The sequence below is a fragment of the Magnolia sinica genome, chromosome 5, assembly GCF_029962835.1.
Source record: "Magnolia sinica isolate HGM2019 chromosome 5, MsV1, whole genome shotgun sequence".
Taxonomy (NCBI): Eukaryota; Viridiplantae; Streptophyta; class Magnoliopsida; order Magnoliales; family Magnoliaceae; genus Magnolia; species Magnolia sinica.
Genome location: NC_080577.1, coordinates 19,080,377 through 19,107,404, shown reverse-complemented (window position 1 = coordinate 19,107,404; position 27,028 = coordinate 19,080,377). Strand labels below are relative to the sequence as shown.

The 27,028-nt window shown below is 40.9% G+C and overlaps 1 protein-coding gene across 3 annotated transcripts in view; it reads right to left on the bottom strand.

Moving 5' to 3' along the window:
* LOC131245656 (ABC transporter B family member 4-like) overlaps window positions 1-27,028 on the bottom strand; it is a 52,584-nt gene that overhangs the window by 4,772 nt on the left and 20,784 nt on the right. The window contains exon 3 of one of the 3 annotated variants that reach the window (XM_058245257.1): window positions 362-541. The exons of 1 other annotated variant lie outside the window; for it this stretch is intronic. In XM_058245257.1, coding sequence (XP_058101240.1) covers window positions 362-527 — 166 coding nt within the window. In that variant the 5' untranslated portion in view covers window positions 528-541. Of the gene's footprint in view, window positions 1-361; window positions 542-26,202; window positions 26,383-27,028 lie in introns of all 3 variants that reach the window. One more of the 3 variants, XM_058245255.1, reaches the window with a different exon arrangement.

Below are 27,028 nucleotides of genomic sequence, written 5' to 3'. Positions count from 1 at the left end.
TTTTGGGATCCTGCCTCATTGAGTTATTACTGAAAGATAACCAATGCTGTTTGGGTGCACTATTGAACTGAATTGCAATAACTACTTCTATGTGACAAAATTATAACTGCCACATTATTCATGATAGGGAACTGCATTAAGTCCGATTTGAAAGTAATGTAGTTAAAATTGCGAATGCTAAGGCGGTTATAGTTTCACCATTTTCGCCAAATTTCGCTAGTTATTGCAACTCAATTCAATTCAATGTGCATCCAAATACAGCCTAACAGTGTTTATCTATCCAGATTCCAGATTGAGTATTGATGCAACTAATGGGGTGAAAGTTTGAATAGTAATAGGAATGGTTATTGAATAACATCACTCACCTTCTCTCCCAAGGCATCTTGAATGATGATGGTGTCCCCAGACATTCTCCCAATGACTTCTCCAGTTGTTGTTTCCATGTCAAAGAACGCGATATCTTGCCTTAATATGGTTTCTAGGTACAGACCACGAATCCGTGCTGCCTGTCTTTCGCCCGTCACCATCCAGCACGACACCTCTGTGTAATGGATCATGGTTAACAAACAATGGTGAATGTAGACAGATAGTAATGCCAGGACACACATAGATAACAGTTCCCATTTTGACTGGGAATTGCAGAGAACGTAAGCAGTTTGTAGAGAGAGGGAGGATTTAAAGCTGATTAGCTCACTGGGAACTTCCAGTGCCAAAAACACCTAATGTGCTAACCTGGCATGTGGATAGAAGATCTGAATTATTGGTTGTTAAGCAGCCACGCACCCTCAGATTGCCCAAATGTCTTTACCTTTCTTTCAAAATTTCTTCCCATGTCCTTTTTTTTTTTCTTCAATCCATTTTGTTAACTGATGTAGAGTGGGTTGTTGACAATTTCATGGCCAAGATGGGCCAGAGGCGGAAGTGATTAGGACCATCAGAATCCTAAAACAGGCCTATATCGCAAACCAGAATGAGTTATTCGACGTACCATCTATGATTTTGGAATATGAGAAGCTACTGTAGCCAGCCAACCCGATGGGTTGCCCACATCAGATTCCATTAGATCGACGGTCGAAAGTCCATTTTATTTCCCTTTTTTCCATAATAGTAAGTTTCAGTTGGATCATAAATTTTGATCATTTGAGTTTTAGGAGTTGTGCCCAACATGAAAAGGGCTTAGAAAAATTAGGAGAATAAAGTGGTTTGGCCAAATTGAACACTTACTATTTTTGGCTGAAAATCATGAAGTCTAGTAGGAATCATGACCGTCTATAAATAGTAAGTTTACTATCTATGGTAAGTTGTGTTTTTAAGGAGGTTGAGTTGGAGTTTGATTATGAAACTTCAGTAAGTTTACTATCTATGGTAAGTTGTGTTTTTAAGGAGGTTGAGTTGGAGTTTGATTATGAAACTTCTTCCTAAGTTTGATATCACTATTTAAAGGATTGTAAATTTATTTTTTCTTGTAAAAATCATTAATCAATTTAATTTTGAATTTATTTTTATTTTTCTATTCTTATTTTTCCTCGTGGATTCGAGGAATCTATGTGAGGAGTCCGCGGAAGCTCCTTGGATTCGGAGTAATTATCCCTAGAGGAAGACATTGATCAACCTCATCACGTCCATCCCTGCATCATTAACTATGCTCATACTATACAAATTCTGCACCATTCTATGGATGGACCACACCCAAAAGTTTTACTGATCTAATGGTCTTAACCGTCTGATTTTTCCCATTGAATGTAGACTACTGGCATTTTTATTTTAACCGTCCATTTGATGGACAGCAATTGGACAGCTTGTATCCTTGAAACAGTGTGATTTCAGCCGTGCTCCATCCTCAATAGTAAATGCTAAAGGCATTGTGTATGGTGGGTGGGTCTCCAGCAGTTGCAAACCACTACAGCGTGAGTGTGTGGGGGTGCGTGTGCGTGTGTTAAAAAATAAAAAATAAAAAATAAAAAATAAAATCAAAAGACAGTGAAAAGACATGTGACTATTCATGAAAGGTTGTATGTATGTTCATGTTAACTGAATAGACACATTCAAGAACTTCAAGGTATCCTTTATGCGTCTATAAAAAGTCATCCTCAGGTCATTCCAAATTCAAAATAATCTCAACTTGATCTATCAAAGTCCCATAATCTCCTTAAAAACCCTTCTCTCTCCATTCCTAAATAAGCTATCTAAAAGTGTTCAATGAAACTGTGTGCATGAGTGTTCAGTGGGTGGTTTTTTCAATTTTACAGGTCCAAGGACACTATTCTCATAAGCCACAGGCGTGATTTATCTTAAAATTAGATTTGCCGACAACCCTCTCGCAAACCCAAGAGGCAAATATCACTTTAAAGATAGCAACATTTTAATGCGGTTTAAGCCTATTACTATTTTTCTTAATTCTAACAATACATAATTGCAAGATCCACCATGATATGAACGATTGGGTAACTCATATATGTCGAATTTGGACCATTGGCTATCATTGTTTTACCCATCCAATTTCATGTTGAAGTGATAAAGTCCCTTGATATACACTGATATACTGCACTCTAACAGCTTAAGCTTTTGGAGCACGTGGTTGTTTGACATGGTATCAGAGCAGAAGGTCTTATGTTTGAATCTTGAGAGCAGCAAATATGCCTCGCTAATATATTATTCTCCCACTGGGGGTTAGGAAAATTAGGTCCGGCCCAGGGACCGGGAAATTAAGCCCGGCCTATTTATGGTGTGAGTGTCCCTCCACTTTCGTTAATATGTTCCCGTGCGGAGTTCCCACCTCGCACGTGCTGGATACTCATGTCAGGCCTAAAATTATTGCCCATGTTGATATCCACCAGGTGTCATGTACTGATTAAGTTATAAAGTACTAATTTATGATTTAAAAAGAAATTTTATAATAAAAACCACTTAATATAGAATTTAAATTCCATTATTTTTAAAATAAATATATTTTTAATAAGCTACTTATGAATCTAAGTAATTATCACCATAGTACCTTTCCAGGGACCAAAAAACAGCCTCATCCATGATTTAGGTGGGCCACATGATTGGAACTAGTGTATAGCACAATGCTCACCCTCCAAATTGTTTCCCGTAATGTGGCCCAATGGAGTTACATATTGGCCAAATTTTTAGCCCTATGGCTAAATTTTGGTGTGGCATCTAATGGTTGGAATTGATTTCGTATAATCATCATGGTGGGCCCTATAAAAATCAAGGGTTAGATGTCTCTCTCCCAACTATGGTCTTTGGTGTGGCCCACTTGTATCACAAGTTAGCTTGATTTTTGGCCTCATGTATAATGTGAGATTACACATCTAATGGCCAAAGTAAATCTCACATACACATCACAATGGTCCTGTAAAAAACATAGGGTAACCTTCCCATAAAATTCTCTTTTTAATATATCTGCTCACATATCTGTTTTTTGGGAACAGTTGAGGGAGGAATGCGTGTGATTACACATCTAATGGCCGGAGCAGATCTCACATACACATCACGGTGGGCCCTGTCAAAAATCAAGAGTGGCCTTCTTATAAAATTCTTATTTTAATATATTTGCCCACATGTGAGCTGTTTTGGAAGAGTCGGGAGAGTATCGCCACCCTTGATTTTTTACAGGACCCACCATGATGGGTATGTGAAATCTGCTCTGACCATTAGATGTATAATCCCATATTAGGTTCAATTCCTTTTTGACATACTTTGTGCTTGGGGCTTACTTTGGTGCATGCATGCCATTTAAACCACACATTAAGTGATCCTTATCATGATAATGGGATGCCCCAAAATTCAGGACTAGCTAATCATCAAGAGGTAACCACTTCCAAATCCATTTGGTGGCCCACGTGATATGGCAGGATTTTTTTGAAATTTGGGCCTACCACTTCCATGATGGTCACCCCTGTTGGATGGCTTGCAAAGGCTCACATACAAGTTTTGTAGGATAAGGTTAACCTTTGAAGGAGCCTACCTCATTTTTTAAGCAGTTATCTAATTTAATTCAAGAAAGTGCTAATTATGCCTAAGAATTATTAATAACTTACTATAGATTAATTGGAGTAATGGAAATACATGTAACTTGCAATATATATTTTAATTGGGTGTAGGCAGGGTTCAAGTATGGGCCCTGCCCAATTATTAATTGGGCTTGAACTGATACCCAGAGCCCGAACCCTACTCACTTAGCTACACCCATACCCAGCCCACGTGGGCTTGACTAAGGTACCCATTGGGTTTACTTGGCCCACTGTATGGGGACAGTGGTTGTGCCTGCATATGATTAATCATACTCTATCTGATGACCAGCTTTTCTCATAAACAGCATTATATGCACAATAAATGGCTCACGTCCCATCTCTTTAAAGACATCCAGTAAAATTGGAATAATGCATAGAAGATTGTCATAACCCTCCCAATTTTGAAAGAAAGACGATGTAGAGCGGGCTGCAGATACTTTCATGGTAAAGATGGACTAAGGAAGGTTTGATCAGAGGCAGAAATGTTTACGACCGTCAGAACCTTAAAACATTCATACCTCATAAATTAGAATGAGTTTTCGACATATTATATATGATTTTGGGATATGAGAAGATACCTTACCGAACCAACCCTGCTATGCCTGGCTGCCCACACTGAATTTGATAGATTTCCTTCATATTGACGGTCAAAAGTTCATTTTATTTTTATTTTTACTATAAATAGTAAGTTTTAATTCGATTATAACTGTTGATCCTTTGAGTTGTAGGAGTCGTAACCAACATGACAAGGGCTTTAAAAAAATTAAAAGAATAACATGGTTAGGCCAAATTGGACACTTACTAATTATTGCCAAAAACCGTGAATTCTAGGAGGATTGGTGATCGTCTATATGTAAGTCATGTTTTTATGGAGTTTGAGTCTAAAATTTTGTCCTAGGTTTGAGTTTACTATTTAAAGGATTGTAAATCCATTTTTTTAAAAACTTATTTTTATCAATCAATTTATTTCGAATTTATTAGAAATTATTTCTATTTTCATCCCCTTTGGATTCGAAGAATCTCTTTGAGGAGTCCAGGGACCTCTGTGATTTCGGGGCAGTTATCCCTTGAGGAAGATGGTGATCGACCTTATCACGTCCCTCCCTACGTCAAAAGAAAAAATAATAATAAAAATAAAAAAAGAATAGGCAGACCCCTCAATGGGGTCACATCACCCAATTTAGGAAAACTATTGAAAAAGAGTGCCTTCTCTAATATTAAAATGACCATGCTTTTCTCACTATATGCAAAATAAAAGACTCATGTCTCATCTCTTTGGAGACATCCAACAAATTTGGAAGGATGCAAAGAAGATTGTCATAACCCTCCAAAATTTGAAAGACAAAAAAAAAGGCAGACGTCTCGATCGGGCACGTCTTACTCAGAAAATTTATCAGGACATCACTATATTTAGGAATTCTGTTGAAAAAAGAGTGCCTTCTCTAATATTGAATTGACCAATTTTCAATGATACAGTCATACAAATGTGACCAGTGCCCCAATCAAGCACAACTCAAAGTGGGAACCACCCATAGAGTCAATTCAAATGGTGAAACTGGTGCTTGCAGCAGCATCCATAACCATAACCATAACGGACGTATGTGGTGGAATTCAACAGAATTCACTACTAAAATTTGCAAGTGCACAGACAAAATAGCCGAATGCCTTTGTATTTGTATTTTTATTTTTGGGCCGAAACTTTCCTTAAAGATGGAAATTACATAACAAATGGTTGAATGGAAGACTCTAAACCTGTCAATGATATATGCCATCAAGAAAGTGCTAAGCTGGAGAATGAGGAGGTTTCTACTCAATGATGTATGTGTTTTGTCCACTCCATCCATCTATTTTGTGAAATCATTTTTTGAATAAAATGATTCAGATCAAAAGCTCAAGTGTACCACACCATATGAAATAGTGGGGATTGAATGCTTATCATTCAAAACTTCTAGTAAGTCACAGAAGCATTGGATTGAGGTAATAATGTTTGTGTTTTCCCTTCATTCAGGTAACGTGACTTTATGAATAGATTAGACAGCAACTAAAGGCAGTGGTGGAACCCCAAAAATTTTCAATGGTAAGAGTTCAATATATTATTGTGATGTGGTTGACTTGAGCTTTGGATATGCCTATTTGGCAAAACATTCGAACTGCGAGAATAAAACACATAGATCATGGTGGGTCCACAGAGCTTTTCCACCACCTAGCTGGCTGGTGTAGGCGCTGAAAGTCGGGCGGGTTGAGTTGGGTTGGGTTAGGGTTGAAGTATAGGAACCTCGGGTTGGGCTAGGGTCCTATACTTGTAAGCAATCTATTTGAGAGAGAAATCTAGCACATCTTGTTAGCTTGAGTCACCAGAAAATGGCGTGGATTAATAAGACCTGATGGTACTGGAATTTCCTATTGTCTTCAACATAGATGTTCCACACTCAATTATCATTTATAACTTATGTAACGATCGGGTTCGGGTTGGGTCGGGCAACCCGAGACCTCAACCCGAGCCCAACCCAACCTTTATCTGGTTGATGTTTATATAGCCCAAGCTCGAGACTAAACCCAACACATCCTGCCCGAGCCCAACCCAATGTTAGGTCGGTCACGGGTCGGTCGAGTTAACCCGCCCGACTTTCAGCCCTAGTGTACGGATCACCAATCAAAACGCTCCCATCAAACATGACACACTCTGCCACTAGGCTATATGATTGTTTGTTATTAAATCTCTTATTTTACACTACTTTGATTAAATTTAACTATTTTAAAAATTCTCTATAATTATAAATGAAATAATTTATAATTATTGAATATTGAGATGAGTTGGGTCAGGTGTTCAGGTGGACCTGACCTTAATGAACATCGAGTCGAGTCGAGTTGAGTTTTCAGGTTTCTAAACAACAGAAGAGAGGGGTACTCCCGTAGTATCAATAGAAATTGATACGTGGACGACGTACGTTGCATGTTATCTTAGCCAATTTCCATAAGAATGGAATAATATTGCACTTGCTACCAAAAAAGAAAGGCAGGCAATTTCCATAGAGTAGAATAATATTTTCCGTTTTCTCAGCGGCGAAAATAAAATAAAATAAAATAAAAACATTAAAAAAAATAAAAAGGCCTGCTTTGCCCTCGGTGGCCAACACGCAACAAAAGCAAAGGAAGAAAGAGATTCTGATTTGGTCAGTACAGGGTAACATCAAGTTCCATCAGGATGTGAACGTGGCCCCACCTAGATGTAAGTATTATATTTTTAGTCCATCCATCTATTTTACCAGCAGAGCAGAAATTAAAGCAGATCGAAATCTCACGTCGACCACACCATGCGTAGCAATAAAAACTTCCTAAGGCCCACTATAATATGTATTTTCCTTTCTAAACTGTTGATAAAGTCACGTAGAGGTGAATAAAGGTTAAACACAAACATCAACTTGATCCAGAATTTTTGTCTACCACAGGAAGTTTTTAACGGTCAGAATTTAATTATCATAGTTTTGTGTGGTGTGGTCTACATGAGATTTGTATCTGCTCCATTTTTTTAGTCCATGCCTAAAAATGGTAGGGCCCACACAGCTCGACCTCATGAGAAGTTTCCATGAGGTCGACCTCATGTATATATACAGGGGGGTGTGGGCCCAAAGTGATATATGTTGAACATCTACCCCATCAGTCAGATGCCCACCATAATATATGTCGAACATCTACCCCATCAGTCAGATGCACCATTCCATGGTGGGGGTAGGGATTAAAAATCAAGTCAATCCATTACTTGTATAGGGCACACCACATACAAAAGTTGAGAGGGGTTACCCTCCATTAAAACATTCATAATCATTTGTTGGGTCCATTGAGAATTGGTTCACAAATCCAACACATCCATTATGTGTGTCCCACTTGGATGAGGTGTCAGACCAAGTTTCAAATGCATCCAAATTTCATATGGACCCCACCAAGTGCTTTTATATGTTTTAGCCATGTCTTCACATGATTCTAGATGGTATGGCCCATCTGAGTTTTGTATACGGCTGATTTTTGGCATATTCTATAATTTAAAGGGGACCTATCAAATACATGGTGTTGATGTTTGACATACATCATGATGGGGTCCACACAACTCAACTTCACGGGAGCTCGATGGCATAAAACCTTTCCCATATATATATATATATATATATATATATATATATATATATTTCCCAATGCTCATCTGCGCACCAGATCCCACGTTACTCATAACGAACGTTTTTGAGAATTCATCATCCATAATGCGACTCCAGAATCTGAACTGTCCACGTGAAGCAGCACATCATGAAATCCCTCGGGCCCAATTTTTACTTTGATCAAAAACTTTAGTGGGCCATGAAAAATAAAAACAGTTTTCACTCTTGATTTGAATTTATCTTTGCTCTGGCATACCAGAATTTTAGATCAAGGTGAAAATTTGTCCCTTAAGATTTCATGAGATTCTGCATCACATAGACCATTTGAATTAGAAGCCTGTGACACGTGTACAAAAGGTGCGCACATGTGTAGGTGCAAAGGTGAGCATGAATATTATATATATATATATATATATATATATGGGAAAAGGTACTATGCGCTCGAGCGTAAAGCGGTCGTCCATGAGGTCGAGCTGGGGTGGGCCCTACCGTGATTCCTTTCGAAGATCCACACCGTCCAACAGATGTACCGCTCCAAGTGGGACCCATACGGCTTGAAATCGACCGTCCAAGGAACTCAGGTGGGCCATACCTTCTAAAAACATAAGTATAGACGCGAAAACATGTAAAATCACTTGGTGGGGCCCACATGAGATGTGGATACTACCTGAAAATTGGTCTAAAATTACATCCAAGTAGGATACACATGATGGACGGTGTTTATCATCAAAAAACGTCTCAAAAGGGGGCCAAAAGTGGTTTTGAATGTTTGAATGGTGCACAGCCCCTCTCCACTTCTGGACGTGGTGTGGCCCATAAAAGTCTCGGATGGACGTGATTTTCAGCCGTGTGGGCCTGTCCAGAGATAGTGCATCTTACTGAGGGGATAGATGTTCGAACGGCATCACGGTGGGGTCCACCCCAGCTCGACCGCATGGAGACCGCTTTACGCTCGAGCGCATAGTACCTTTTCCCTATATATATATATATATATATATATGTGTCAATGCCGGCCCCTCAAAGACAGCATCAAAAAAGGCTAACCTGTGAAAAAGAACAAGAATAAAAAAAACAAAAAGGCTGGCGTTGCACTTACGAAGGAACGATGCAGCACCCGCACCTACGGCCAAGTAAACAAATTTAACGGCTACCTGAAACAAGATGGACACACCAAATTAACATCAATTGTGCAGGAATGCTAATGAGTCTCGGTCCTGAATGCTCACCCCTTCTGGCTTACCATGTGATGATCTAGGCCGTTCATCTAGAATATCCAACCATACATGATATGCCGTGTGGAAGAATTTTACTGATCAAAGATCCTTACCGTTCATTTAAAGGTAACTTGGGTGTGTATGGATGAGAAATGTCTGACGAGTTCAATTTTTTACGATTCGGATCCATTGTGAGACCTTCTAGAATTACGATCCGGATCACGTGGCAGGGCAGAAGGGCCACCAGCTTGGTCGATCCTGGTGCGAGACTCTTTAGCATTTTGATTGGTACGTAAACCGTTGCAAATATCATCCATGCGAAAGGTGAAAAAGTAAACACCACATTCTAGAATGAAGGAACTAAGCGATTGTACGGTGGATTTTGTACAAATCGGTCCACGGTTAGGTGATCCAGAACGTTGATATGATGGGGCTCACGTTGGAACTGGATGGCCTAAAATCCACCTGGATTTTTGGTCCATATACCACTCACAGTGTTGTCCACAACATCAACGATTTGGATCACTGAATTGTGGGCCCACTCGTACAAACAACGATGTGCAACCTAAGGTAAATCCTGGCAACTCTTCAAGCATGCACGTGGTATACGTGTTTAACGAGGCTATCCAAATTGTAGGCCCCAACGTGGATGCAGTACGCATCAAAATTCACACCAATTCAATAATCCTAACCATCCATTGTTGACCATCAAATAGAAGGTTAAAAAGTGACCAATCAATGGTCAAAATCAAATGGGCTGAAATCAATGGTTAAAACTGTCTAGTCTATACAATTTCAGCCTCCGGTCTATCAACAACGGGGCCCATCTTTTGAAAAGTATGGATTGAGCATCGCACTCGTAGATTGGATGAATTAGAAAATTTTGTAAACTGTGGAGAACTCATGCCTGTCCTTCTACCACAATATACACCCTTGGAATTATGATCTCCAATACACAGACGCGAATTTTTCACGCCAGTTGTTGTAGGGAGCCCGTGTAACAAAAAGCTCCATGTGATATATGTGTTGTACATCTACTCCATCCATCTCGTGTCAGCTTATGCTTCGATGTGAGTAGAAAATAAAAATATTCAGAGCTCAAGTGGGCCACACCATATGAAAATAATTAAAGATATTCAGACCCTTTCAAGGCCCACCAAAGCTGAAATTTGTTTTTTTGGTGAGACTCATGTTATGAACTAGTTGAATGACATATGAATCTTACGGTGCAAATGATGGAAAGAGTAGGTGTCACAAAAACATTAAGGTGGCCCACCAAAGCTTTTTGTTACACAGTCTCTCTACAGCAATTAGAGAGGGAAAATCGCAACTGCACAATTAGATTCCATTCTAATCAGTATTTTACCCACGAAAGGATAGTTTTCGAAAAGAATAAGAAAATACATTTTGATATTGAATATAAACATGGAAGAGATCTGCACCCTATCTGAAAGAACCCCACAATGAAGGGTCCACAATTCAAAATACAAGACCCGACCATTTTAAGGGGTTGTTTAGACACCTGTAAAATCATTCAATTGTAAAGGATTTACAGATAAAAGATTTATTAGTAATAATTTTGATGGAAATTTTGGGTGCATACAAGTAAAGTAAATACCCTTTTTTTTTTCCTGGCCAAAAATCCAATGTTGCAAATTTCATGTAAAGTGATTATACATAGCATATCTTGCACTATAAGTAGGGCCCACTGAAATGTATACTACATCCAATTCATCCATCAGGTGCATCCCTTGATGCTTTCTTAAGGCCCCAAAAAATCAAGCTGATATATATATATTTTTTTCCTTTTGTCTTTAAATCAAGCTGATTGATTCATCATGTGGGCCACATGAAAGAGAACAGTTTTGACGGAATACCCAACATTAAAACCTAACCTTTTAGATTGTGTGTGTGGCCCACTATGATGGGTGTGGGTTATTCAATCTGTCCATCATGAGCGTTCACTGATGCACTCTTATAGGTTTTTTTTTTTTTTTTTAAAAAAAAAAAAAAAAACCTCCAAGCTTGGTTTGGTGTGAATACCCACTTTCTATAGCCTAAACACTTACAAGTTAGGCAAACATAGAACATATTTTATTTATAAACCCTTTATCCCCTAAAGGCCAAACATCACAAAATGTAAACAGTTCAACATTTTATTGTGAAACTATTTACAAATGTGAAGTATTTGCAACCAAAGGTTTTAAATCTAAACGACTCTTGTATGTTATCACAACCTACTTCTCTATCTTTTATTCCTTCTGCAGACCATATTGATTGAACAGCTGGGATCAACATGGTTTTCAAGATATGGACCTACCAAAATGGGGCCCGCCTAATCAGCAATCCAGATATCATGTCATGATACGTGCACAATCTTCATCACCAACAACTAAGCAGTTTTCAATAAGATGAGGTGGTGGATGAGTTGTCAGTCATACCTTGGAAACTTCATGAACGACAGTGCTCTCGTTAGAAACTCCAAAGGAGTTGATGAGCTGACCAAAGATGACTGTCATCATAGGCATGGAAAGACCATTCCCAATAGCACCAATGGTCCCAAAGATCATCAGCAATATATCCAATCCATCTGCAAATAAGAAGAGCTTGTAGAATGGAACCGTTTCATCTCCACCCTTCAAACTACCATCACCTTTCTCTGATGATGACCCTTCTTTCATATCTCTCTCGAGTGGAAGGAGAAAAGATTGCTTGAGTGGGAGGGAAAAAGGCTGTGTGAAAATCAGTAGATGGAATGAGAACACAGAACCGGAACTTGTGGAGTTATACAACCCTCCGCTCGAGGATAAGCGTAGGATACTCGGGTTTTCATTTGATTCAAGTGGTTCACATGGTTTAGGTTATACAAATCAATGGTGGGTCCCGTGGTGGATGGATCATTCCATAAAATATTTTATATCAGATGATTCTGGCTCTCTTGATTAGTGGATTAAAAGTAGATGATAAAGATAGAAAATGCAATAACCATCATCATTCACCGAAAGAAGTCTAAGATGCAGGGAGGTTTCTTTCTGCTTTATTAGGTCTAATCTTTGGGGTTTCATCCCATGTTTGCTGATCCCTTCACCACGACCATGAACAGAACCGATCAAGCATTTAATCATCATCTGATTGTTGTGTTCTTTGGACCATGCCTCTGTTGGGAGCATTACACAAAAACCTTACAATCTCGCCTCCCAAGAACACTAGAATTATGGGATATAATAAAGCAATGAAATAAATTAAAGTACAAACCACACGACACGAGATTTTACGTGGAAAATCCTCAAAGAGGTAAAAACCACGGGACTTATTACAGAGCAACAATTCACTATGAAGTAGAACGTTACAACCGATTACAAGCACACACCGCTTGAATCAAACCTTCTTCACTTGCATAAGAGTGCATGAACAATAAGATAAAAATGAAAACGGAGAGATCTCACTGATCACGAGGACATAGAAGCGCTGAGACATCGACTGTGCAGTAGATCACTTCTATGAGCAGAATCCTCCCTTCCACAAGCTTCCTCTCTCTCTCTTTGCTCTCTCACCTTGGTTGTAAAAACGCCTAGTATACCCTAAAATAGCCCTAGGGACCCCTATTTATAATTTAAGCAACACTCCTCTGCACCTCTGCGAAACCGCCTCAAATTTATGCAGTCCACACAAAATCTGCGCAAAATCTGCATAACCCTCGACTAGTCGAGCTAGGTCCTCGACTGGTTAAAGGACCCCTTCGACCGGTCGACGTCAAAAATTGCTGCTTGCTGGACTTTGAGTCGAGCAATGATCAACTGGTCGAGCAGCGCAGTAATGCTACGATTTGAGGCATCCAATTTACAACAAGTTGCACTACCTCTCTTCTAAACTGAGGAGGAAAACCCCATCAGCCCCATCCACAGTGAGATTTGGACGACATAGATTCAAATTCACGTATGCCATATGTACAGTGAGATTAGTTCAATTTAATTTAATAGGGCCCTTTGTTGGTATTTGTTTTGAAAGTAAGAGATCGATTTACATCATTTACGCACTCACACAAGCACACCCACCTCCACACACTCTCAGCACTTGCACCAAAAGAGATGTTTGAACCCGCGACCTTATGTTGAAACTCTAGAGAGTCTACCACTGAGGCAAAACAATAGGTGGGCATCATTCACTCAACTATCAAACCCGCTTAATCGCTAACAGACCAACCTAAGTTGTAGTTTTCCAATAATAAAAAAATTGTTCATTTCTAATAACCACTGGGTTAATGTCTCACCCTTTTTCTTGTGGTCTTTGGAGTGGCATTGGTAATGGTCGAGGATGTCTCGAAATGTGATTGTGATATTGAAGTAGAGCTGATCACAGACATTTTCATGCCAAAAATGGACTAAAGAAGGCCCAACCTGACACAGGGATGGACGTGATGAGGTTGATCATCGTCTTCCTCAAGGATAACTACTTCGAATCCACAGAGCTTCTCTAGACTCCTCACAGAGACTTCTCGAATCCATGAGGAAAGAAAGCAAGGAAAATAGAAAATAAATTCTATAAAATTCATAATTTGACTAATGATTAAATAAACGAGTTTACACCCCTTTAAATAGGGATATTAAGCCATGGAATAAGTTTTAGACTTAAACTATAACTAAAACTCCTAGAATTTGCGACTTACTATAAATAGTAAAGTTACATTTTTATAGAGGGTCATGATTCCTACTAGTGCGCATGGTTTTCGGCCAAAAATAGTAAGTGTCCTATTTGGCTTCACCAAGTGTTCTAAGCACTTTTCATGTTGGGCGCAACTCCTAAAGCCTAATGGATGAAGAGTTATACTCAAACTAAAACTTACTATAAATAGTAAAAACGAAATTAAAACATGAATTTGACCATTGATCTGATGGTATTTTGCAAATTCGGTGTGGGCAACCCGGTGTAGTGTTCGGTGGCTAAACTAGCTTGTCTTACCCCAAAAATTGAATTGTAACGCCCTGAAAATCGGGGGTCGAGCAGGAGCCCAACACCCGAGTTCCAACACGTCACTTATGCAACATAGATAATGATGATTTAATGTTGTCCGTATTAGTGCCTTAAACATGAATGGGATTATACCAAAACAACATATCATACTCCAGAGACAGTTAAATTACACAAGCGGAAGACTGTGATAGATGTATAAGATATATAAACTGTTGTAAGTCTCTAGAGTGTGAACATATTACCAGGTTAAATATATACATGTATACTCCCAAAATGAATAAGATGAATATACATGTATGTTCCAAAAGTGTAAGAAAAATGACAAGTGTAATGGCATCAAATCAGCCTCCTTGTAACCCCGTCGATTAGAACTCGGTCAACATAGACCCGCCTGATAACTGCATGAAGGAGAACTCCTCCTCATCGTCATAAAAGTCCGGCTCCTCTTCGTAAGCATCGTCATCATCTGCAACTATAACAAGGTCTGGTTGGTGTTTAAAACACCGTCTCAGAACGTGGAAGTGAGTGATCAACTCAGTGGAACTATGAAGCAAAGGTTAACATGTTATCAATTCAGTCAAGCAATAATGATAAAGCAGTACAACACTCATGTCCTAAATACTCTTGTTAATGCAAGAATGGTATGTTATAATGATGCATGCCCTCGCCTGCACTCCCTCTTGTGACAACATCTTATGATCGCGGAATGCATCACTCCTAGTAATGGTGTACTTCCTCGCCAAAGCACCGTGCAATGCGATGCATGATCGTGTTATCCAAGTTCTTAGTTAGCCCTTTTTCATATAGGAAGATTGGGAAGCTAAGACACCTCCCTTTATATTATATACCCAAACATTGATCCATCTAGGGTCGTCACTCCTAGTCATTCACATACGATAGATGATTCCAAGTTGTCACAGAGAGGCTTGTCACCTCAGTGCAAGTCAAGTTTATACTTACTACGGAGAGGCTTGTCACCTCAACGCAGTTTAAAGTATGCTCGAGGTCACTACGAGAGGCTCGTCACCTGATCATAGGCCGATAACACGAATACTGTGTCCCATACCACTGTATTCGGCTCACGAGTCTGGGTTGCTCACTGGATACTACGGGGAGGCTCGTCACCCCAGCGTAGGCCGATAGCTCGACCACAGTGTCCCATACCACCATGCCCGACTCATGAGTCTTAGCGGATCAAGGTACCAAGGTTAAACGGATTTTCACTGGTGATTTGGTACCTTAGATTTAAGCAGTAACGTCCATACATGGTGAACATACATTAGGCCAATCGGGTTGCTTAACAAGTTGGACTGGTACGAGCATACGTCGAGCTGATCGATATGGAGCGCGTAAGCACTCCACGTGGCCTAACCACTGTCGACTAGCAGCATACGACTCAAATTCCTTTAACCTATCTGGCGTAGCGAAACGACCTCAGCCACAAACTCAGAAATCCTTACCGATTGCCTGGACTACGTCGTAGCCCCAAACACACTCCAAATCGCAGTATATGCATGTAGTAGCCAAAGATAGCATGTGAGAACTAAAATCAAATATAAATTATACTTTAAGCAATTCGACAAATCACATATTACACATGTGCCATACATAAGCATTTCATCCTCATCCCACATAGTAGTAAGATAGGTTATATAAAAGATTCTATAATCATAGATAAGGAGTTGAGAATCTCATCTCAACACCCTCATTACAAGCGTTTAAACAAGCATTTTCACATTCAGGCATTTCATCAAACACTTAGGCTACACATATTTTTACATGTAATACGGTAGTTATAACAGGTATTATAGCAAATCCCTTTATAAGGGGTTCACCGTGCGTACACCAAGCATGTATTATTAGTCAATGAGCATGGCAAGCATAAATCATAATTCCATACACATTCGAACATTTCAACAATCACACGAAATGCATTAAAATTCACATAATCTACATATACATGCAATATGTGGAAAACGTCATATCTACACACATGTGACAGCAATCAAGTCAGTCATAAATCATTACTGATATTGAAAGCCTTGAAAACCATAACCTAAACATTTATAATCCGCACCTTACACCGGTAGACTCGCAACGAATTCAGTTCGTACACCAAGTCTTTGTCTACAGCACCAACAACCTATAACAGGGAATAGGTTAGTTATCCCGCCGTTTGCTCTATTTGAATCTCTAAAACAGGTTAGGGTTAGGATTTCTTATCCAAGTACGGAGTCGGAATCGCCGAAAAAGCGATACAGATGGGGCGGTTAAGCATGTGGAGCGTCAAGGAAGAATCCCAGAAGCAAACGCCAACTCTCTCTCTCACTTTCTCTCTTTTCTTCTCTTTTCTCTCTCTTCTCTCTCCTAGGGTTAGGAATTCCTACGGAATGAGAGAGAGAGAGAGGGGTTTAGGCCCTTATATATGACCAGAAGTGACGAGAATGGCCCCAGGGCCATGGTATACTTAGGTTATAGCCAAAGACTGTCCGTTTCGGTCCAACGGAGCACATCTGGAGGCCCCTTTTCTACATGCGATCGAACTTAAGCTTCTTGACATTGGATCTAAGTCAAGCTGAGTTTTCGGTCCGATCGGATTTACAGATCGACCGTGGCGGACCAATTTTAGTTCAACGGTCACCAATACTCGATCAGGGCCACAAGTGTACTGACATGTGTTGAAAATTTTTCCTGATCTGAGGGTGTAATTGGGTCAGATTCCGATGTTCTAAATCCTTATATTTGACTTGCAAGTAAAATGACTCAATTCACTTAAGTCCCAGTTCATTTCCTAAAGATATTCGTGTTTCTCACACACTTCGCTCTGGACTCAAGTTGTGCATTTCTGAATACAATTAGGACTTGATTTCTAAGGTAGTGGTTAAGTCCAACATAGCGGTCATAACCGTATGGTTTCATAGTAATCGGACTTTTGACGCGCGGTCCAGGTCTGATACAGAGTCTCAAGGTGCTCCCGAGAGCAACCGGGTTTAGAGATTGATTCTAGATTTCAGGGTAAAGTAGCGTCAATGATTCTGCACATTTTGAGTTTTGCTGATCATATTTAAAGTAATTAGTGTTAATTTCACAAGTACTCTAGTTTAGCACTAGCTAGTTCTCGTTTAATTTCTAAAGGGTTTGGTCCTGAGTAATTTCTGCCTGAGGTGATACTCGGGTCTTTGTACGGATTTTTCCGAGACGTTACAATCTACCCCCCTTAAAGAAAAATTTCATTCTTAAAATTAGTACCTTCTCGTACTCCTCGAGAATCTGAGGGTAGTTCTTACGGACCTCGGCTTCAGTTTCCCAAGTAGCCTCTTCCTCAGTGTGATGCGTCCACAGTACCTTCACAAGTGGGATAACCTTACTACGCAATATCTGCTCCTTCCTGTTTAGGATCCGCGTTGGTTGCCGTATATATGTAGTGTCTTCACTCAACTGTACCTGCTCCTATCTGATAATGTGGGAAGGATCGGAAACATATTTCTTCAGCATAGATACATGAAATACGTTATGCACGCCCATAAGTGGTGTGGGTAGAGCAAGATGGCATGCCACCACCTCCACTCAATCCAGTATCTGGAATGGGCCAATGAATCTCGGCGTGAGTTTTCCCTTCTTTTCAAATCGAAGGACTTCCTTCATGGGTTAAACTCTCAGAAACACATGGTCTCTGACCTCGAACTCTAACTGTCGCCGCCTCGTATCGGTGTAGCTCTTCTGCCTACTTTGTGCTGCCAGAAGTCGACGCTTGATAATGTCGATCTTCTTGAGGTCGCCTGTACTAACTTTGGTCCAATCAGACTCTTCTCGCCAACCTCTGCCCAGCAATGCGGCGCTTGACAAGGACGCCCATATAAGGCCTCATAGGGAGCCATACCAATACTCGCCTGAAAACTGTTGTTATACGTGAACTTTGCATAAGAAAGACAGTCGTCCCAACTGCCCTTAAAATCTAACACACAAGCCCGCAGCATATCTTTTAACACCTGATTTACCCATTTCGTCTACCCGTCAGTCTGTGGGTAGAACGTGGTACTGAACTTCAGTTTCACATCCATTGCTTCCTGGATATGAGTCCAGAAGATAGATGTGAATCGCGTGTCTCAGTCCGACACGATCTCCATAGGAATTCCATGCAGACGTACAATCTCCTTGATATACAACCTGGCTAACTCGTCTGTAGAGTTTGAGACTCTGATAGGGAGAAAATGAGCCGATTTCGTCAACCGGTCTATGATCACCCAAATGGAGTCACGACCCTTCCTCGTCTTCGGTAGCCCAGAGATGAAATCCATAGAGTTGAAATCTCATTTCCATTCAGCTATGGACATGGGCTGAAGCAGTCCAGGAGGTCGGCAATGTTTGGCCTTAACCTACTGGCACGTGATACAACGGGATACATACTCTGCTATGTGGGCCTTCATGTTGTCCCACCAGTACGATTTCTTCATATCTCGATACATCTTCGTACTTCCAGGATGCATCGTCAATTTCGAACTATGTGCAGCCTCGAGAACTTCCTGTCTTAAGTCATGAAGATCTGGGACGCATAGGTGGCCATGGTAATGTAAGCCCCCATCCGTACCAACTCTCCACTCGGCGTCCTCATCATCGCTAGCTTGCTCTCGAAGCTCAGACAATCATCCATCGTCCTTCTGGGCCTCAATAATCCTATCATCAATAAGTGGCCGCACACGAACATGCGCGATACTCTCGAACGGCTCCTCCACAGTGAGCTTCTACTCGAAGTCTCGCACGAACTCTACCATACCCCATTCTGCCACCATCACCGAAGCTGTAAACTTTATGGTCTTCTTACGGCTCAAAGTGTAAACCACAAGGTTAGCCTTGCCTAGATAGTAGGAAACCTCGAACTTGAAGTCCTTCAAGGTTTCCATCCATGGCGTTGCCTCATATTCAGGTCCCGCTAAGTGAATATGTATCTGAGGCTCTTGTGGTCGCAAAAGAGCTCAAATTCCTCTTCGTAGAGATAATGTCTCTAGAGCTTCAGTGCAAAGATGATGGCTGCCAACTCTAGGTCATGTGTAGGGTAGTTTTCCTTGTGTTTCCTCAACTGTCTCAAGGCGTAAGCAATCATCCCGTCCTTCTGCATAAGGACATAACCCAGACCAACGCAAGACACATTAGTGTATATAGTATACTTAACCCCTTACTCTGGCAATATTAGCACAAGGGCGAACGTTAGCTTGTCCTTCAGCTCCTGAAAAGCTGTTTCTGCATTCTCATTCTAGGTGAACTTCAGATCCTTCCGTGTCAACTGAGATAGCGGTCTGGCAATCTTAGAGAAGTCCCTAATAAATCGATGGTAGTACCCTGCCAGACCAAGAAAGCTCCTCACCTCAGTAACTGAACCGGGCTGCTCCCAGTCCTGAACCGTGGCTACCTTAGCGAGTTCAAGTGATATCCCTTCCTTGGACACCACATGTCCCAGGAACTTGACTTTCTCTTTCCAGAAGTCGCACTTTTTATACTGTGCGAACAACTGGTTCTCCCTAAGAGTAGTAAAGACTGCCCGTAGGTGCTCCTTGTGCTCTTCCCGACTCTTGGAGTATATCAGAATGTCATCTATAAAGACGATGACGAATCGGTACAAATATCCGGTTCATCGGGTCCATGAACACGGCCGATGCATTCGTGAGTCCAAATGACATCACAAGGAACTTGTAGTGCCCAAAGCTGGTCCTGAATGTTGTCTTCTGCACGTCCTCATCTCTAATGCACAACTGATGATACCCTGACTGTAGGTCAATCTTCGAGAAATACTGTGCCCCCTTCAACTGATTGAATAGATCATCTATCCTGGGCAAGGGATACTTGTTCTTCACCGTCGCTTGGTTCAACCTGCGATAATCAATACACAATCGCAGGGATCCATCCTTTTTCTTCACAAACAGCATAGGTGCTCCCCACGGAGACACGCTAGGCCGTATAAAGCCCGACCCCAACAGACAATCGATCTGTCTTCTCAGTTCCTCCATCTCACATGGAGGAATGCGGTATGTTGTTAATGAAATGGTTAAATTGATCTCGCGCTGAGGAGGCAACCCAGGTATCTTCCTGAACACATCCTCAAAATCTCAGACTACGGGCGTGGTTTCAAGTGTTGGGCCATCAACATTCTTTAACAAAGAAGCGTAACAACGCAAGCGGCTGGGCAAACTGACTGAACTGCAAAAGTAAAGGCCGTACCCTTAGGTGCATGAGCTGTCACCACTCTGGTATCGCAATCAATCTCAGCCTTCATCTCAGTGAGCCAATCCATACTGAGGATAACATCAAAATGTTGGTGTTGTGAATTTGATGAAATTCAATTTCAAAAGTTTTTGGATTTGGACTTTAAAATGGAACTTGAATGTCATATGCCTGCTTTCCATTTTGGTAATTAACATGGCACAAAAACGTGCTATCATGGTTTTAGGTGTTAAGATGTGGAGCCACATCTGGGACCGTCCTCGACTGGTCGTGAGCCATGCTCGACCGATCGTGGACCGGCTCGACTCATAGACCAGTCGAGGTTACACAGATTCGTTCCGCGAATTTGCGCGGATTTCGTGTCGCAAGTCTTTTCGCAATTGAGGTGCGGAAAGGGAAGTTTCCTAAAGTATAAACAGAGGTTTCTAAGGTTTTTCATATGGAGAGAAAAAGCAAGGGAAAATTATTCTAAGGTGTGGTCAAAGGATTTTCTATGTGCTTTCAAGGGAGAGGTTAGTATATTGCTTTGTAATCTTCGTTCTTCTTAGTGGAAGTTTGCATCCGTGGTTTTTTACCCTTGTTTGAAATTTTTCCAGTATATCTTATCTTGTGGTTTGTTTTGAATGCTTTGATCTATTTGTAGTTTATATTTCTTCCTGTTTATCGTTTGTGGGTGAGGCCTAAGATTGGATCTAGGCTCACTGCGTTGTTGGCGTGCTGCGCAACAACTGGTATCAGAGCTATTGGTTTAGTTTTATTGGGAGCGATGACAGAAGAAGGAGGAGCGATGACGGAAGAAGGAAAAACTAGAATTGAGAAGTTTGATGGTTCAAACTTTGCCTTCTAGAAGATGTAGATGGAAGATTATCTGTATCAGAAGGACCTCTATATTCCTCTAGGAGGAAAAAAGAAGAAACCAGAAAAGATGACAGATGATGAATGGTTTTTACTGGATAGGAAAGCTTTAAGAATGATCCGACTCTCTTTGTCTAAGAGCGTCACCTTCAATATATCCAAGATAAAAATGATAAAAGAATTAATGGAAGCCCTGGCCAGCATGTATGAAAAACCTTCAGCATCCAACAAGATTCATCTCATGAAACAGTTATTCAACATGAAGATGTCAGATGGTGGGAGCGTGGCTGAACATCTAAACGAGTTCAATACAGTCACGAGCCAGTTAGAATCCGTTGGCATTGTTTTTGAGGATGAGGTAAGGGCGTTATTGATCTTATCCAGTTTACCAGACAGATGGGATGGTTTGGTGATTGCTGTGAGCAATTCTTTAGGGTCGACAAAGTTAAAATTTAATGATATGGCCAGTCTAATTCTCAGCGAAGAATCTAGAAGAAATGCAACAGGAGTTTCAGGGGATTCAGGGAATGCTCTAAATGTTAAAGGAAAAGGAAGATCGCTGAACAAAGGAGGCAATAAACACGGGCGTTCTAAGTCGGAGAAGAAGTCTAAGGGACTCAAAGACAAAGACGGGTGTTGGCATTCCAGCAAGAAGGGACACATGAAACGTGATTGCAGGACGCTCAAGAAACAAGAAGGAAGTTCTCAAGGTGGAAAGGATTCAGTGAATCTATCTGAGGAGAGTGACATAGGGGCCTTAATCTTGTCTCTTGATGTGAGGAATAAGTCTTGGGTTATAAACCCGGGTGCTTCGTTTCATACCACTTCATGTAAGGAAGTTCTATGTGATTACGTGTCAGGTGACTTTGGGAGAGTCTACCTAGGTGATGATGAGCCATGCAGTATTGTTGGAAAGAGAGACGTTCATGTCAATCAGAAAGACGGAACAGTTTTGAAATTGAAGGATGTCAGACAAGTACCGAGTTTGAAACCTAACTTGATCTCAGTGGGGCAATTGACCGATACCGGTTATGTGACGACATTCACTAGTGATTCCTGGAAGATCACAAAAGGTGCCTTGATGATATCTCGAGGGAAAAATGAAGGTACTTTATACGTGACTTCAGGATCGTATTATTCACTCTCAGTCGCATCAACTGGAGTGAATGGGCAGTTATGGCATCAGAGGTTGGGACATATGAGTGAGAAAGGGATGAAAGTACTATTGTCAAAAGGGAAGCTACCGGGGCTGAAGTCTATTGACTTGGAATTCTGCGAGGACTTCATATATGGCAAGCAGAAGAGGGTAAGTTTCAAGAAGACAGGACGCACTCCAAAGACGCATCTGTTGGAGCTTGTACACACTGATGTGTGGGGACTGGCACAGGTATCATCTCTTGGTGGCTCACGTTATTTTGTTTCCTTTATTGATGATGCTAGTAGAAAACTGTGGGTCTATTTCTTAAAGCACAAATCTGATGTATTTGACGTATTTAAGAAGTGAAAAGTTATGGTAGAAAACGAGACAAGTAGAACAGTAAAATATCTCAGATCTGATAATGGGGGAGAGTACTATGATAAGAGATTTGAGGATTATTATGCAGCAAATGGAATCAAAAAATCAAAAAATGATTCTAGGGACACCACAACAGAATGGTGTGACTGAGCGCATTAATAGGACCATCCTTGAGCGCGCTAGGAGCATGAGGCTACATGTAGGGTTGCCCAAGACCTTTTGGGCAGATACTGTGAATACTGCCGCATATCTCATCAATAGAAGTCTCTCAGCACCATTGGATGGTGGGCTACCAGAAGAAACGTGGACTAGGAAAGAAGTGAACCTTGCATATCACAAGGTGTTCGGTTGCACTTCATATGTTCATATTGATGCAGAGCACAGAAACAAGCTAGATGCGAAGTCCAGGAGGTGCACGTTTATAGGCCACAGACAGCATGATTTTGGCTATAGGTTTTGGGATGCAGAAAATAAAAAAATCATCAGAAGCAAGGACATAGTCTTCAATAAAAAAGTGATGCATAAGGACAGTGTGCAGGAAAATAAAGCCGAGAAGAAAGAATTCGTAAAGATGGAAGAGTTACAGGACATGGGTGTTATAGTGCCACAGGATGATCATGCACAAGAGCATTATAAGGCAGAGTCGCATACACCGGTTGTGAGGAGCTTTACTCGGGAGAGAAGACCCACGGTCCGATACTCACCCTCCTTACATTATCTACTGCTGACAGATAATAGTGAACCAGAATGTTTTGAAGAGGCATTAAAGACAGATACACGGGTTAAGTGGGAGCAGGTCATGGATGAGGAGATGGACTCTCTTGAGTCCAATCGTACATGGGAGCTAGTCACCCTACCTATGTAAGAAATCTCTTCATAACAAGTGGGTTTATAGATTGAAGGAGGAGCATGATGGTTCGAAACGGTACAAGGCTAGACTGGTTGTGAAAGGGTTTCAACAAAAGGCAGGTATCGATTTCACTGAAATATTTTCACCTATGGTGAAAATGTCTACGATTCATATGGTCTTGAGTATAATGGCTACAGAGGACTTACATCTAGATCAGCTAGATGTTAAGACAGTCTTTCTTCATGGGGACCTTAAAGAAGAGATATTTATGCATCAGCCAACAGAATACGTGGCACCAGGAAAGGAGAACAAAGTGTGCAGACGGAAGAAGAGGATATATGGCCTAAAGCAAGCCCCGAGACAGTGGTACAAGAAATTCAACAGTTTCATGTCGGGAAATGGTTATAGGAGATGTCATGCAGACTATTGTTGCTATTTGAAGAAGTTTGATATGTCATACATCATCCTTCTTCTGTACGTTAATGATATGCTTGTGGCCGGTTCAAGCATAAAGGACATCTCAGATCTCAAAAGACAACTGTCTAGAGAATTTGCCATGAAGGATTTAAGAGCTGCAAAATAAATCTTAGGCATGAGGATAAAGCGTGATAGGAAAAATAAGAAACTGGTTTTGTCACAGGCAGAGTACATAGCCATGGTACTTGATCGATTCAATGTGAGAGGTGCTAAGTCAGTTAGCACTCCATTAGCCAACCACTTCAAGCTATCTAAGGAGCAAGGTGCAAAGACACAGGAGGAACGAGACTACATGGCTAAAGTCCTATATGCGTCAGCTATTGGGAGTCTCATGTATGCTATAGTGAGCACGAGGCCAAACGTTGCTCAAGCAGTGGGAGTTGTTAGCAGGTTCATGAATAACCCCGGGAAGGAACATTGAGAAGCTGTGAAGTAGATTCTTAAATACCTGGTAGGTACTAAGGATGTAGGGCTGTGCTATAGTGGATCAGAAATCAAGCTACAGGGCTATGTGGATTTAGATTTGGCAGGAGACATCGACAGCAGAAGAAGCACTATAGGTTATGTCTTTACTCTAGGTAGTGCCGCAGTCAATTAGGTCTCTCAGTTACAGAAGATAGTATCTATCAGTACGACAGAAGCAGAATATGTTGCGGCTACAGAAGCGTGCAAGGAGATGGTGTGGATGCAAGGTTTCATGGAAGAGTTGGGTAAGAAGCAAGCAGATTGTAAGATGTACAGTGACAGTCAGAGTGTAATACACTTGACTAAGAATTCAGCCTTTCATTCAAGGACCAAGCATATTGCCATCAGATATCACTTTATTCGTTTGTTATTGGAAGATGGATCGATTGCTCTGGAGAAGATTCATACAAGTGAGAATCTTGCGGATATGCTGACCAAAGCCGTCACACAGGAGAAGCTGAAGCTCTGTTCAGCTTTGATTGGTCTTCAGGCTTGAAGACAGGGACATGTTGCACTCCGGATGAAGAAGACGAAGGTTTAAGGCGATATGTCTCCAAGTGGGAGATTGTTAAGATGTGGAGCCACATCTGGGACTGTCCTCGATCGGTCGTGAGCCATGCTCGACCGGTCGTAGGGTCCGGCTCGACTGGTCGTGGACCGGCTCGACTTAAAGACCAGTCGAGGTTACGTAGATTCATTCCGCGATTTTGCGCGGATTTCGGGTCGCAAGTCCTTTCGAAACTGGGATGCGGAAAGGAAAGTTTCCTAAACTATAAACAGGGGTTCTTAGGGTTTTTTATATGGAGAGAAAAAGTAAGGAAAAATTATTCTAAGGTGTGGGCAAAGGATTTTTTATGTGCTTCCAAGGGAGAGGTTAGTATATTGTTTTGTAATCTTCGTTCTTCTTAGTGGAAGTTTGCATCCGTGGTTTTTTACCCTAGTTTAGAGTTTTTCCACATATATCTTGTCTTGTGGTTTGTTTTGAATGATTTGATCTATTTCTAGTTTATATTTCTTCCTATTTATGGTGTGGGTGAGGCCTAAGATTGGATCTAGGCTCACTGCGTTGTTGGCGTGCTGCGCAACATTGGGATCCTTTAACAATCCTCATTGAGTCATCAGCACTGAAAGATAACCAGTGCTGTTTGGATGCACTATTGGACTGAATTGCAATAACTAGTTCCAAGTGACCAAATTATAATTAATGCATTATTCATGATAGGGAACTGCGTCAGGTCCAATTTGAAATTAATGTAGTTAAAATTGAGAACCTAATTCAATAGGAATGCTAAGGCGATTATAGTTCACCATTTCCACTTAATTTTACCAATTATTGCAACTCAATTCAATTCAATAGTGCAGCCAAATGCAGCCTACTAGTATTTGTCTTCCAACAGTGCAAAATCTATCCAGATTCAATGGGGTGAAAGTCTGAAAAGTAATAGGAATGGTTTTTGAATAACATCACTCACCTTCTCTCCCATGGCATCTTGAATGACAATGGTGTCCCCTGACATCCTCCCAATGACCTCTCCAGTTGTTGTTTCCATGTCGAAGAATGCGATATCCTGCCTTAGTATGGTTTCTCGGTACAGGCCACGAATCCGTGTTGCCTGTCTTTCGCCCGTCACCATCCAGCTCGACACCTCTGTGTAATGGATCATGGTTAACATACAATGCTGAACGTAGATAGAGTAATGCCCAGGCACATCACAATTCCAATTTTGATTGGGAATTGCAGAGATTTAACAAGAACATAAGCAGTTTATGGAGAGAGGAAGGATTTTGAGAGTGATTAGATCATTGGTTGTTTTAATTGAATTTGTATATTTTAACTAACCCCTTCCTGTACTGTTATACAGTTACTGTATCTTATCAAAACTTCTCGGCATCTCTCTAGCTGTCAGTTCGGACCTATGTGTGTAGCCTGCAGCTCTCTAGCCCAGCCTTTTTCTCTGATATGATCTCTCTCCGATCTTTCCCTCTTCCTCTCTCATACCCCTCATATAATGCGTATTCCAGTTGACAGAGCTTAATTCTAATTATTTTATTTCAAAGTAAAGAAATGCTTAGGGTGGTTTGTCCTATCAAGATATTCATGACCAAAAGGTACTAAATTTTATTTTCGATAGGCCCTGAAAAGAGGAAGACTGAAATGTGATGCAGGACAATTAACCACTTGCTCTAAAAACTCGAACTTATAGAGCATGGCAAATCAATCCCTTTATTTCATAACCCAAGCCCCACATCGCATGGGTTAGGACCTCAGCTGAACCTGCATCGTGGGCCCCACA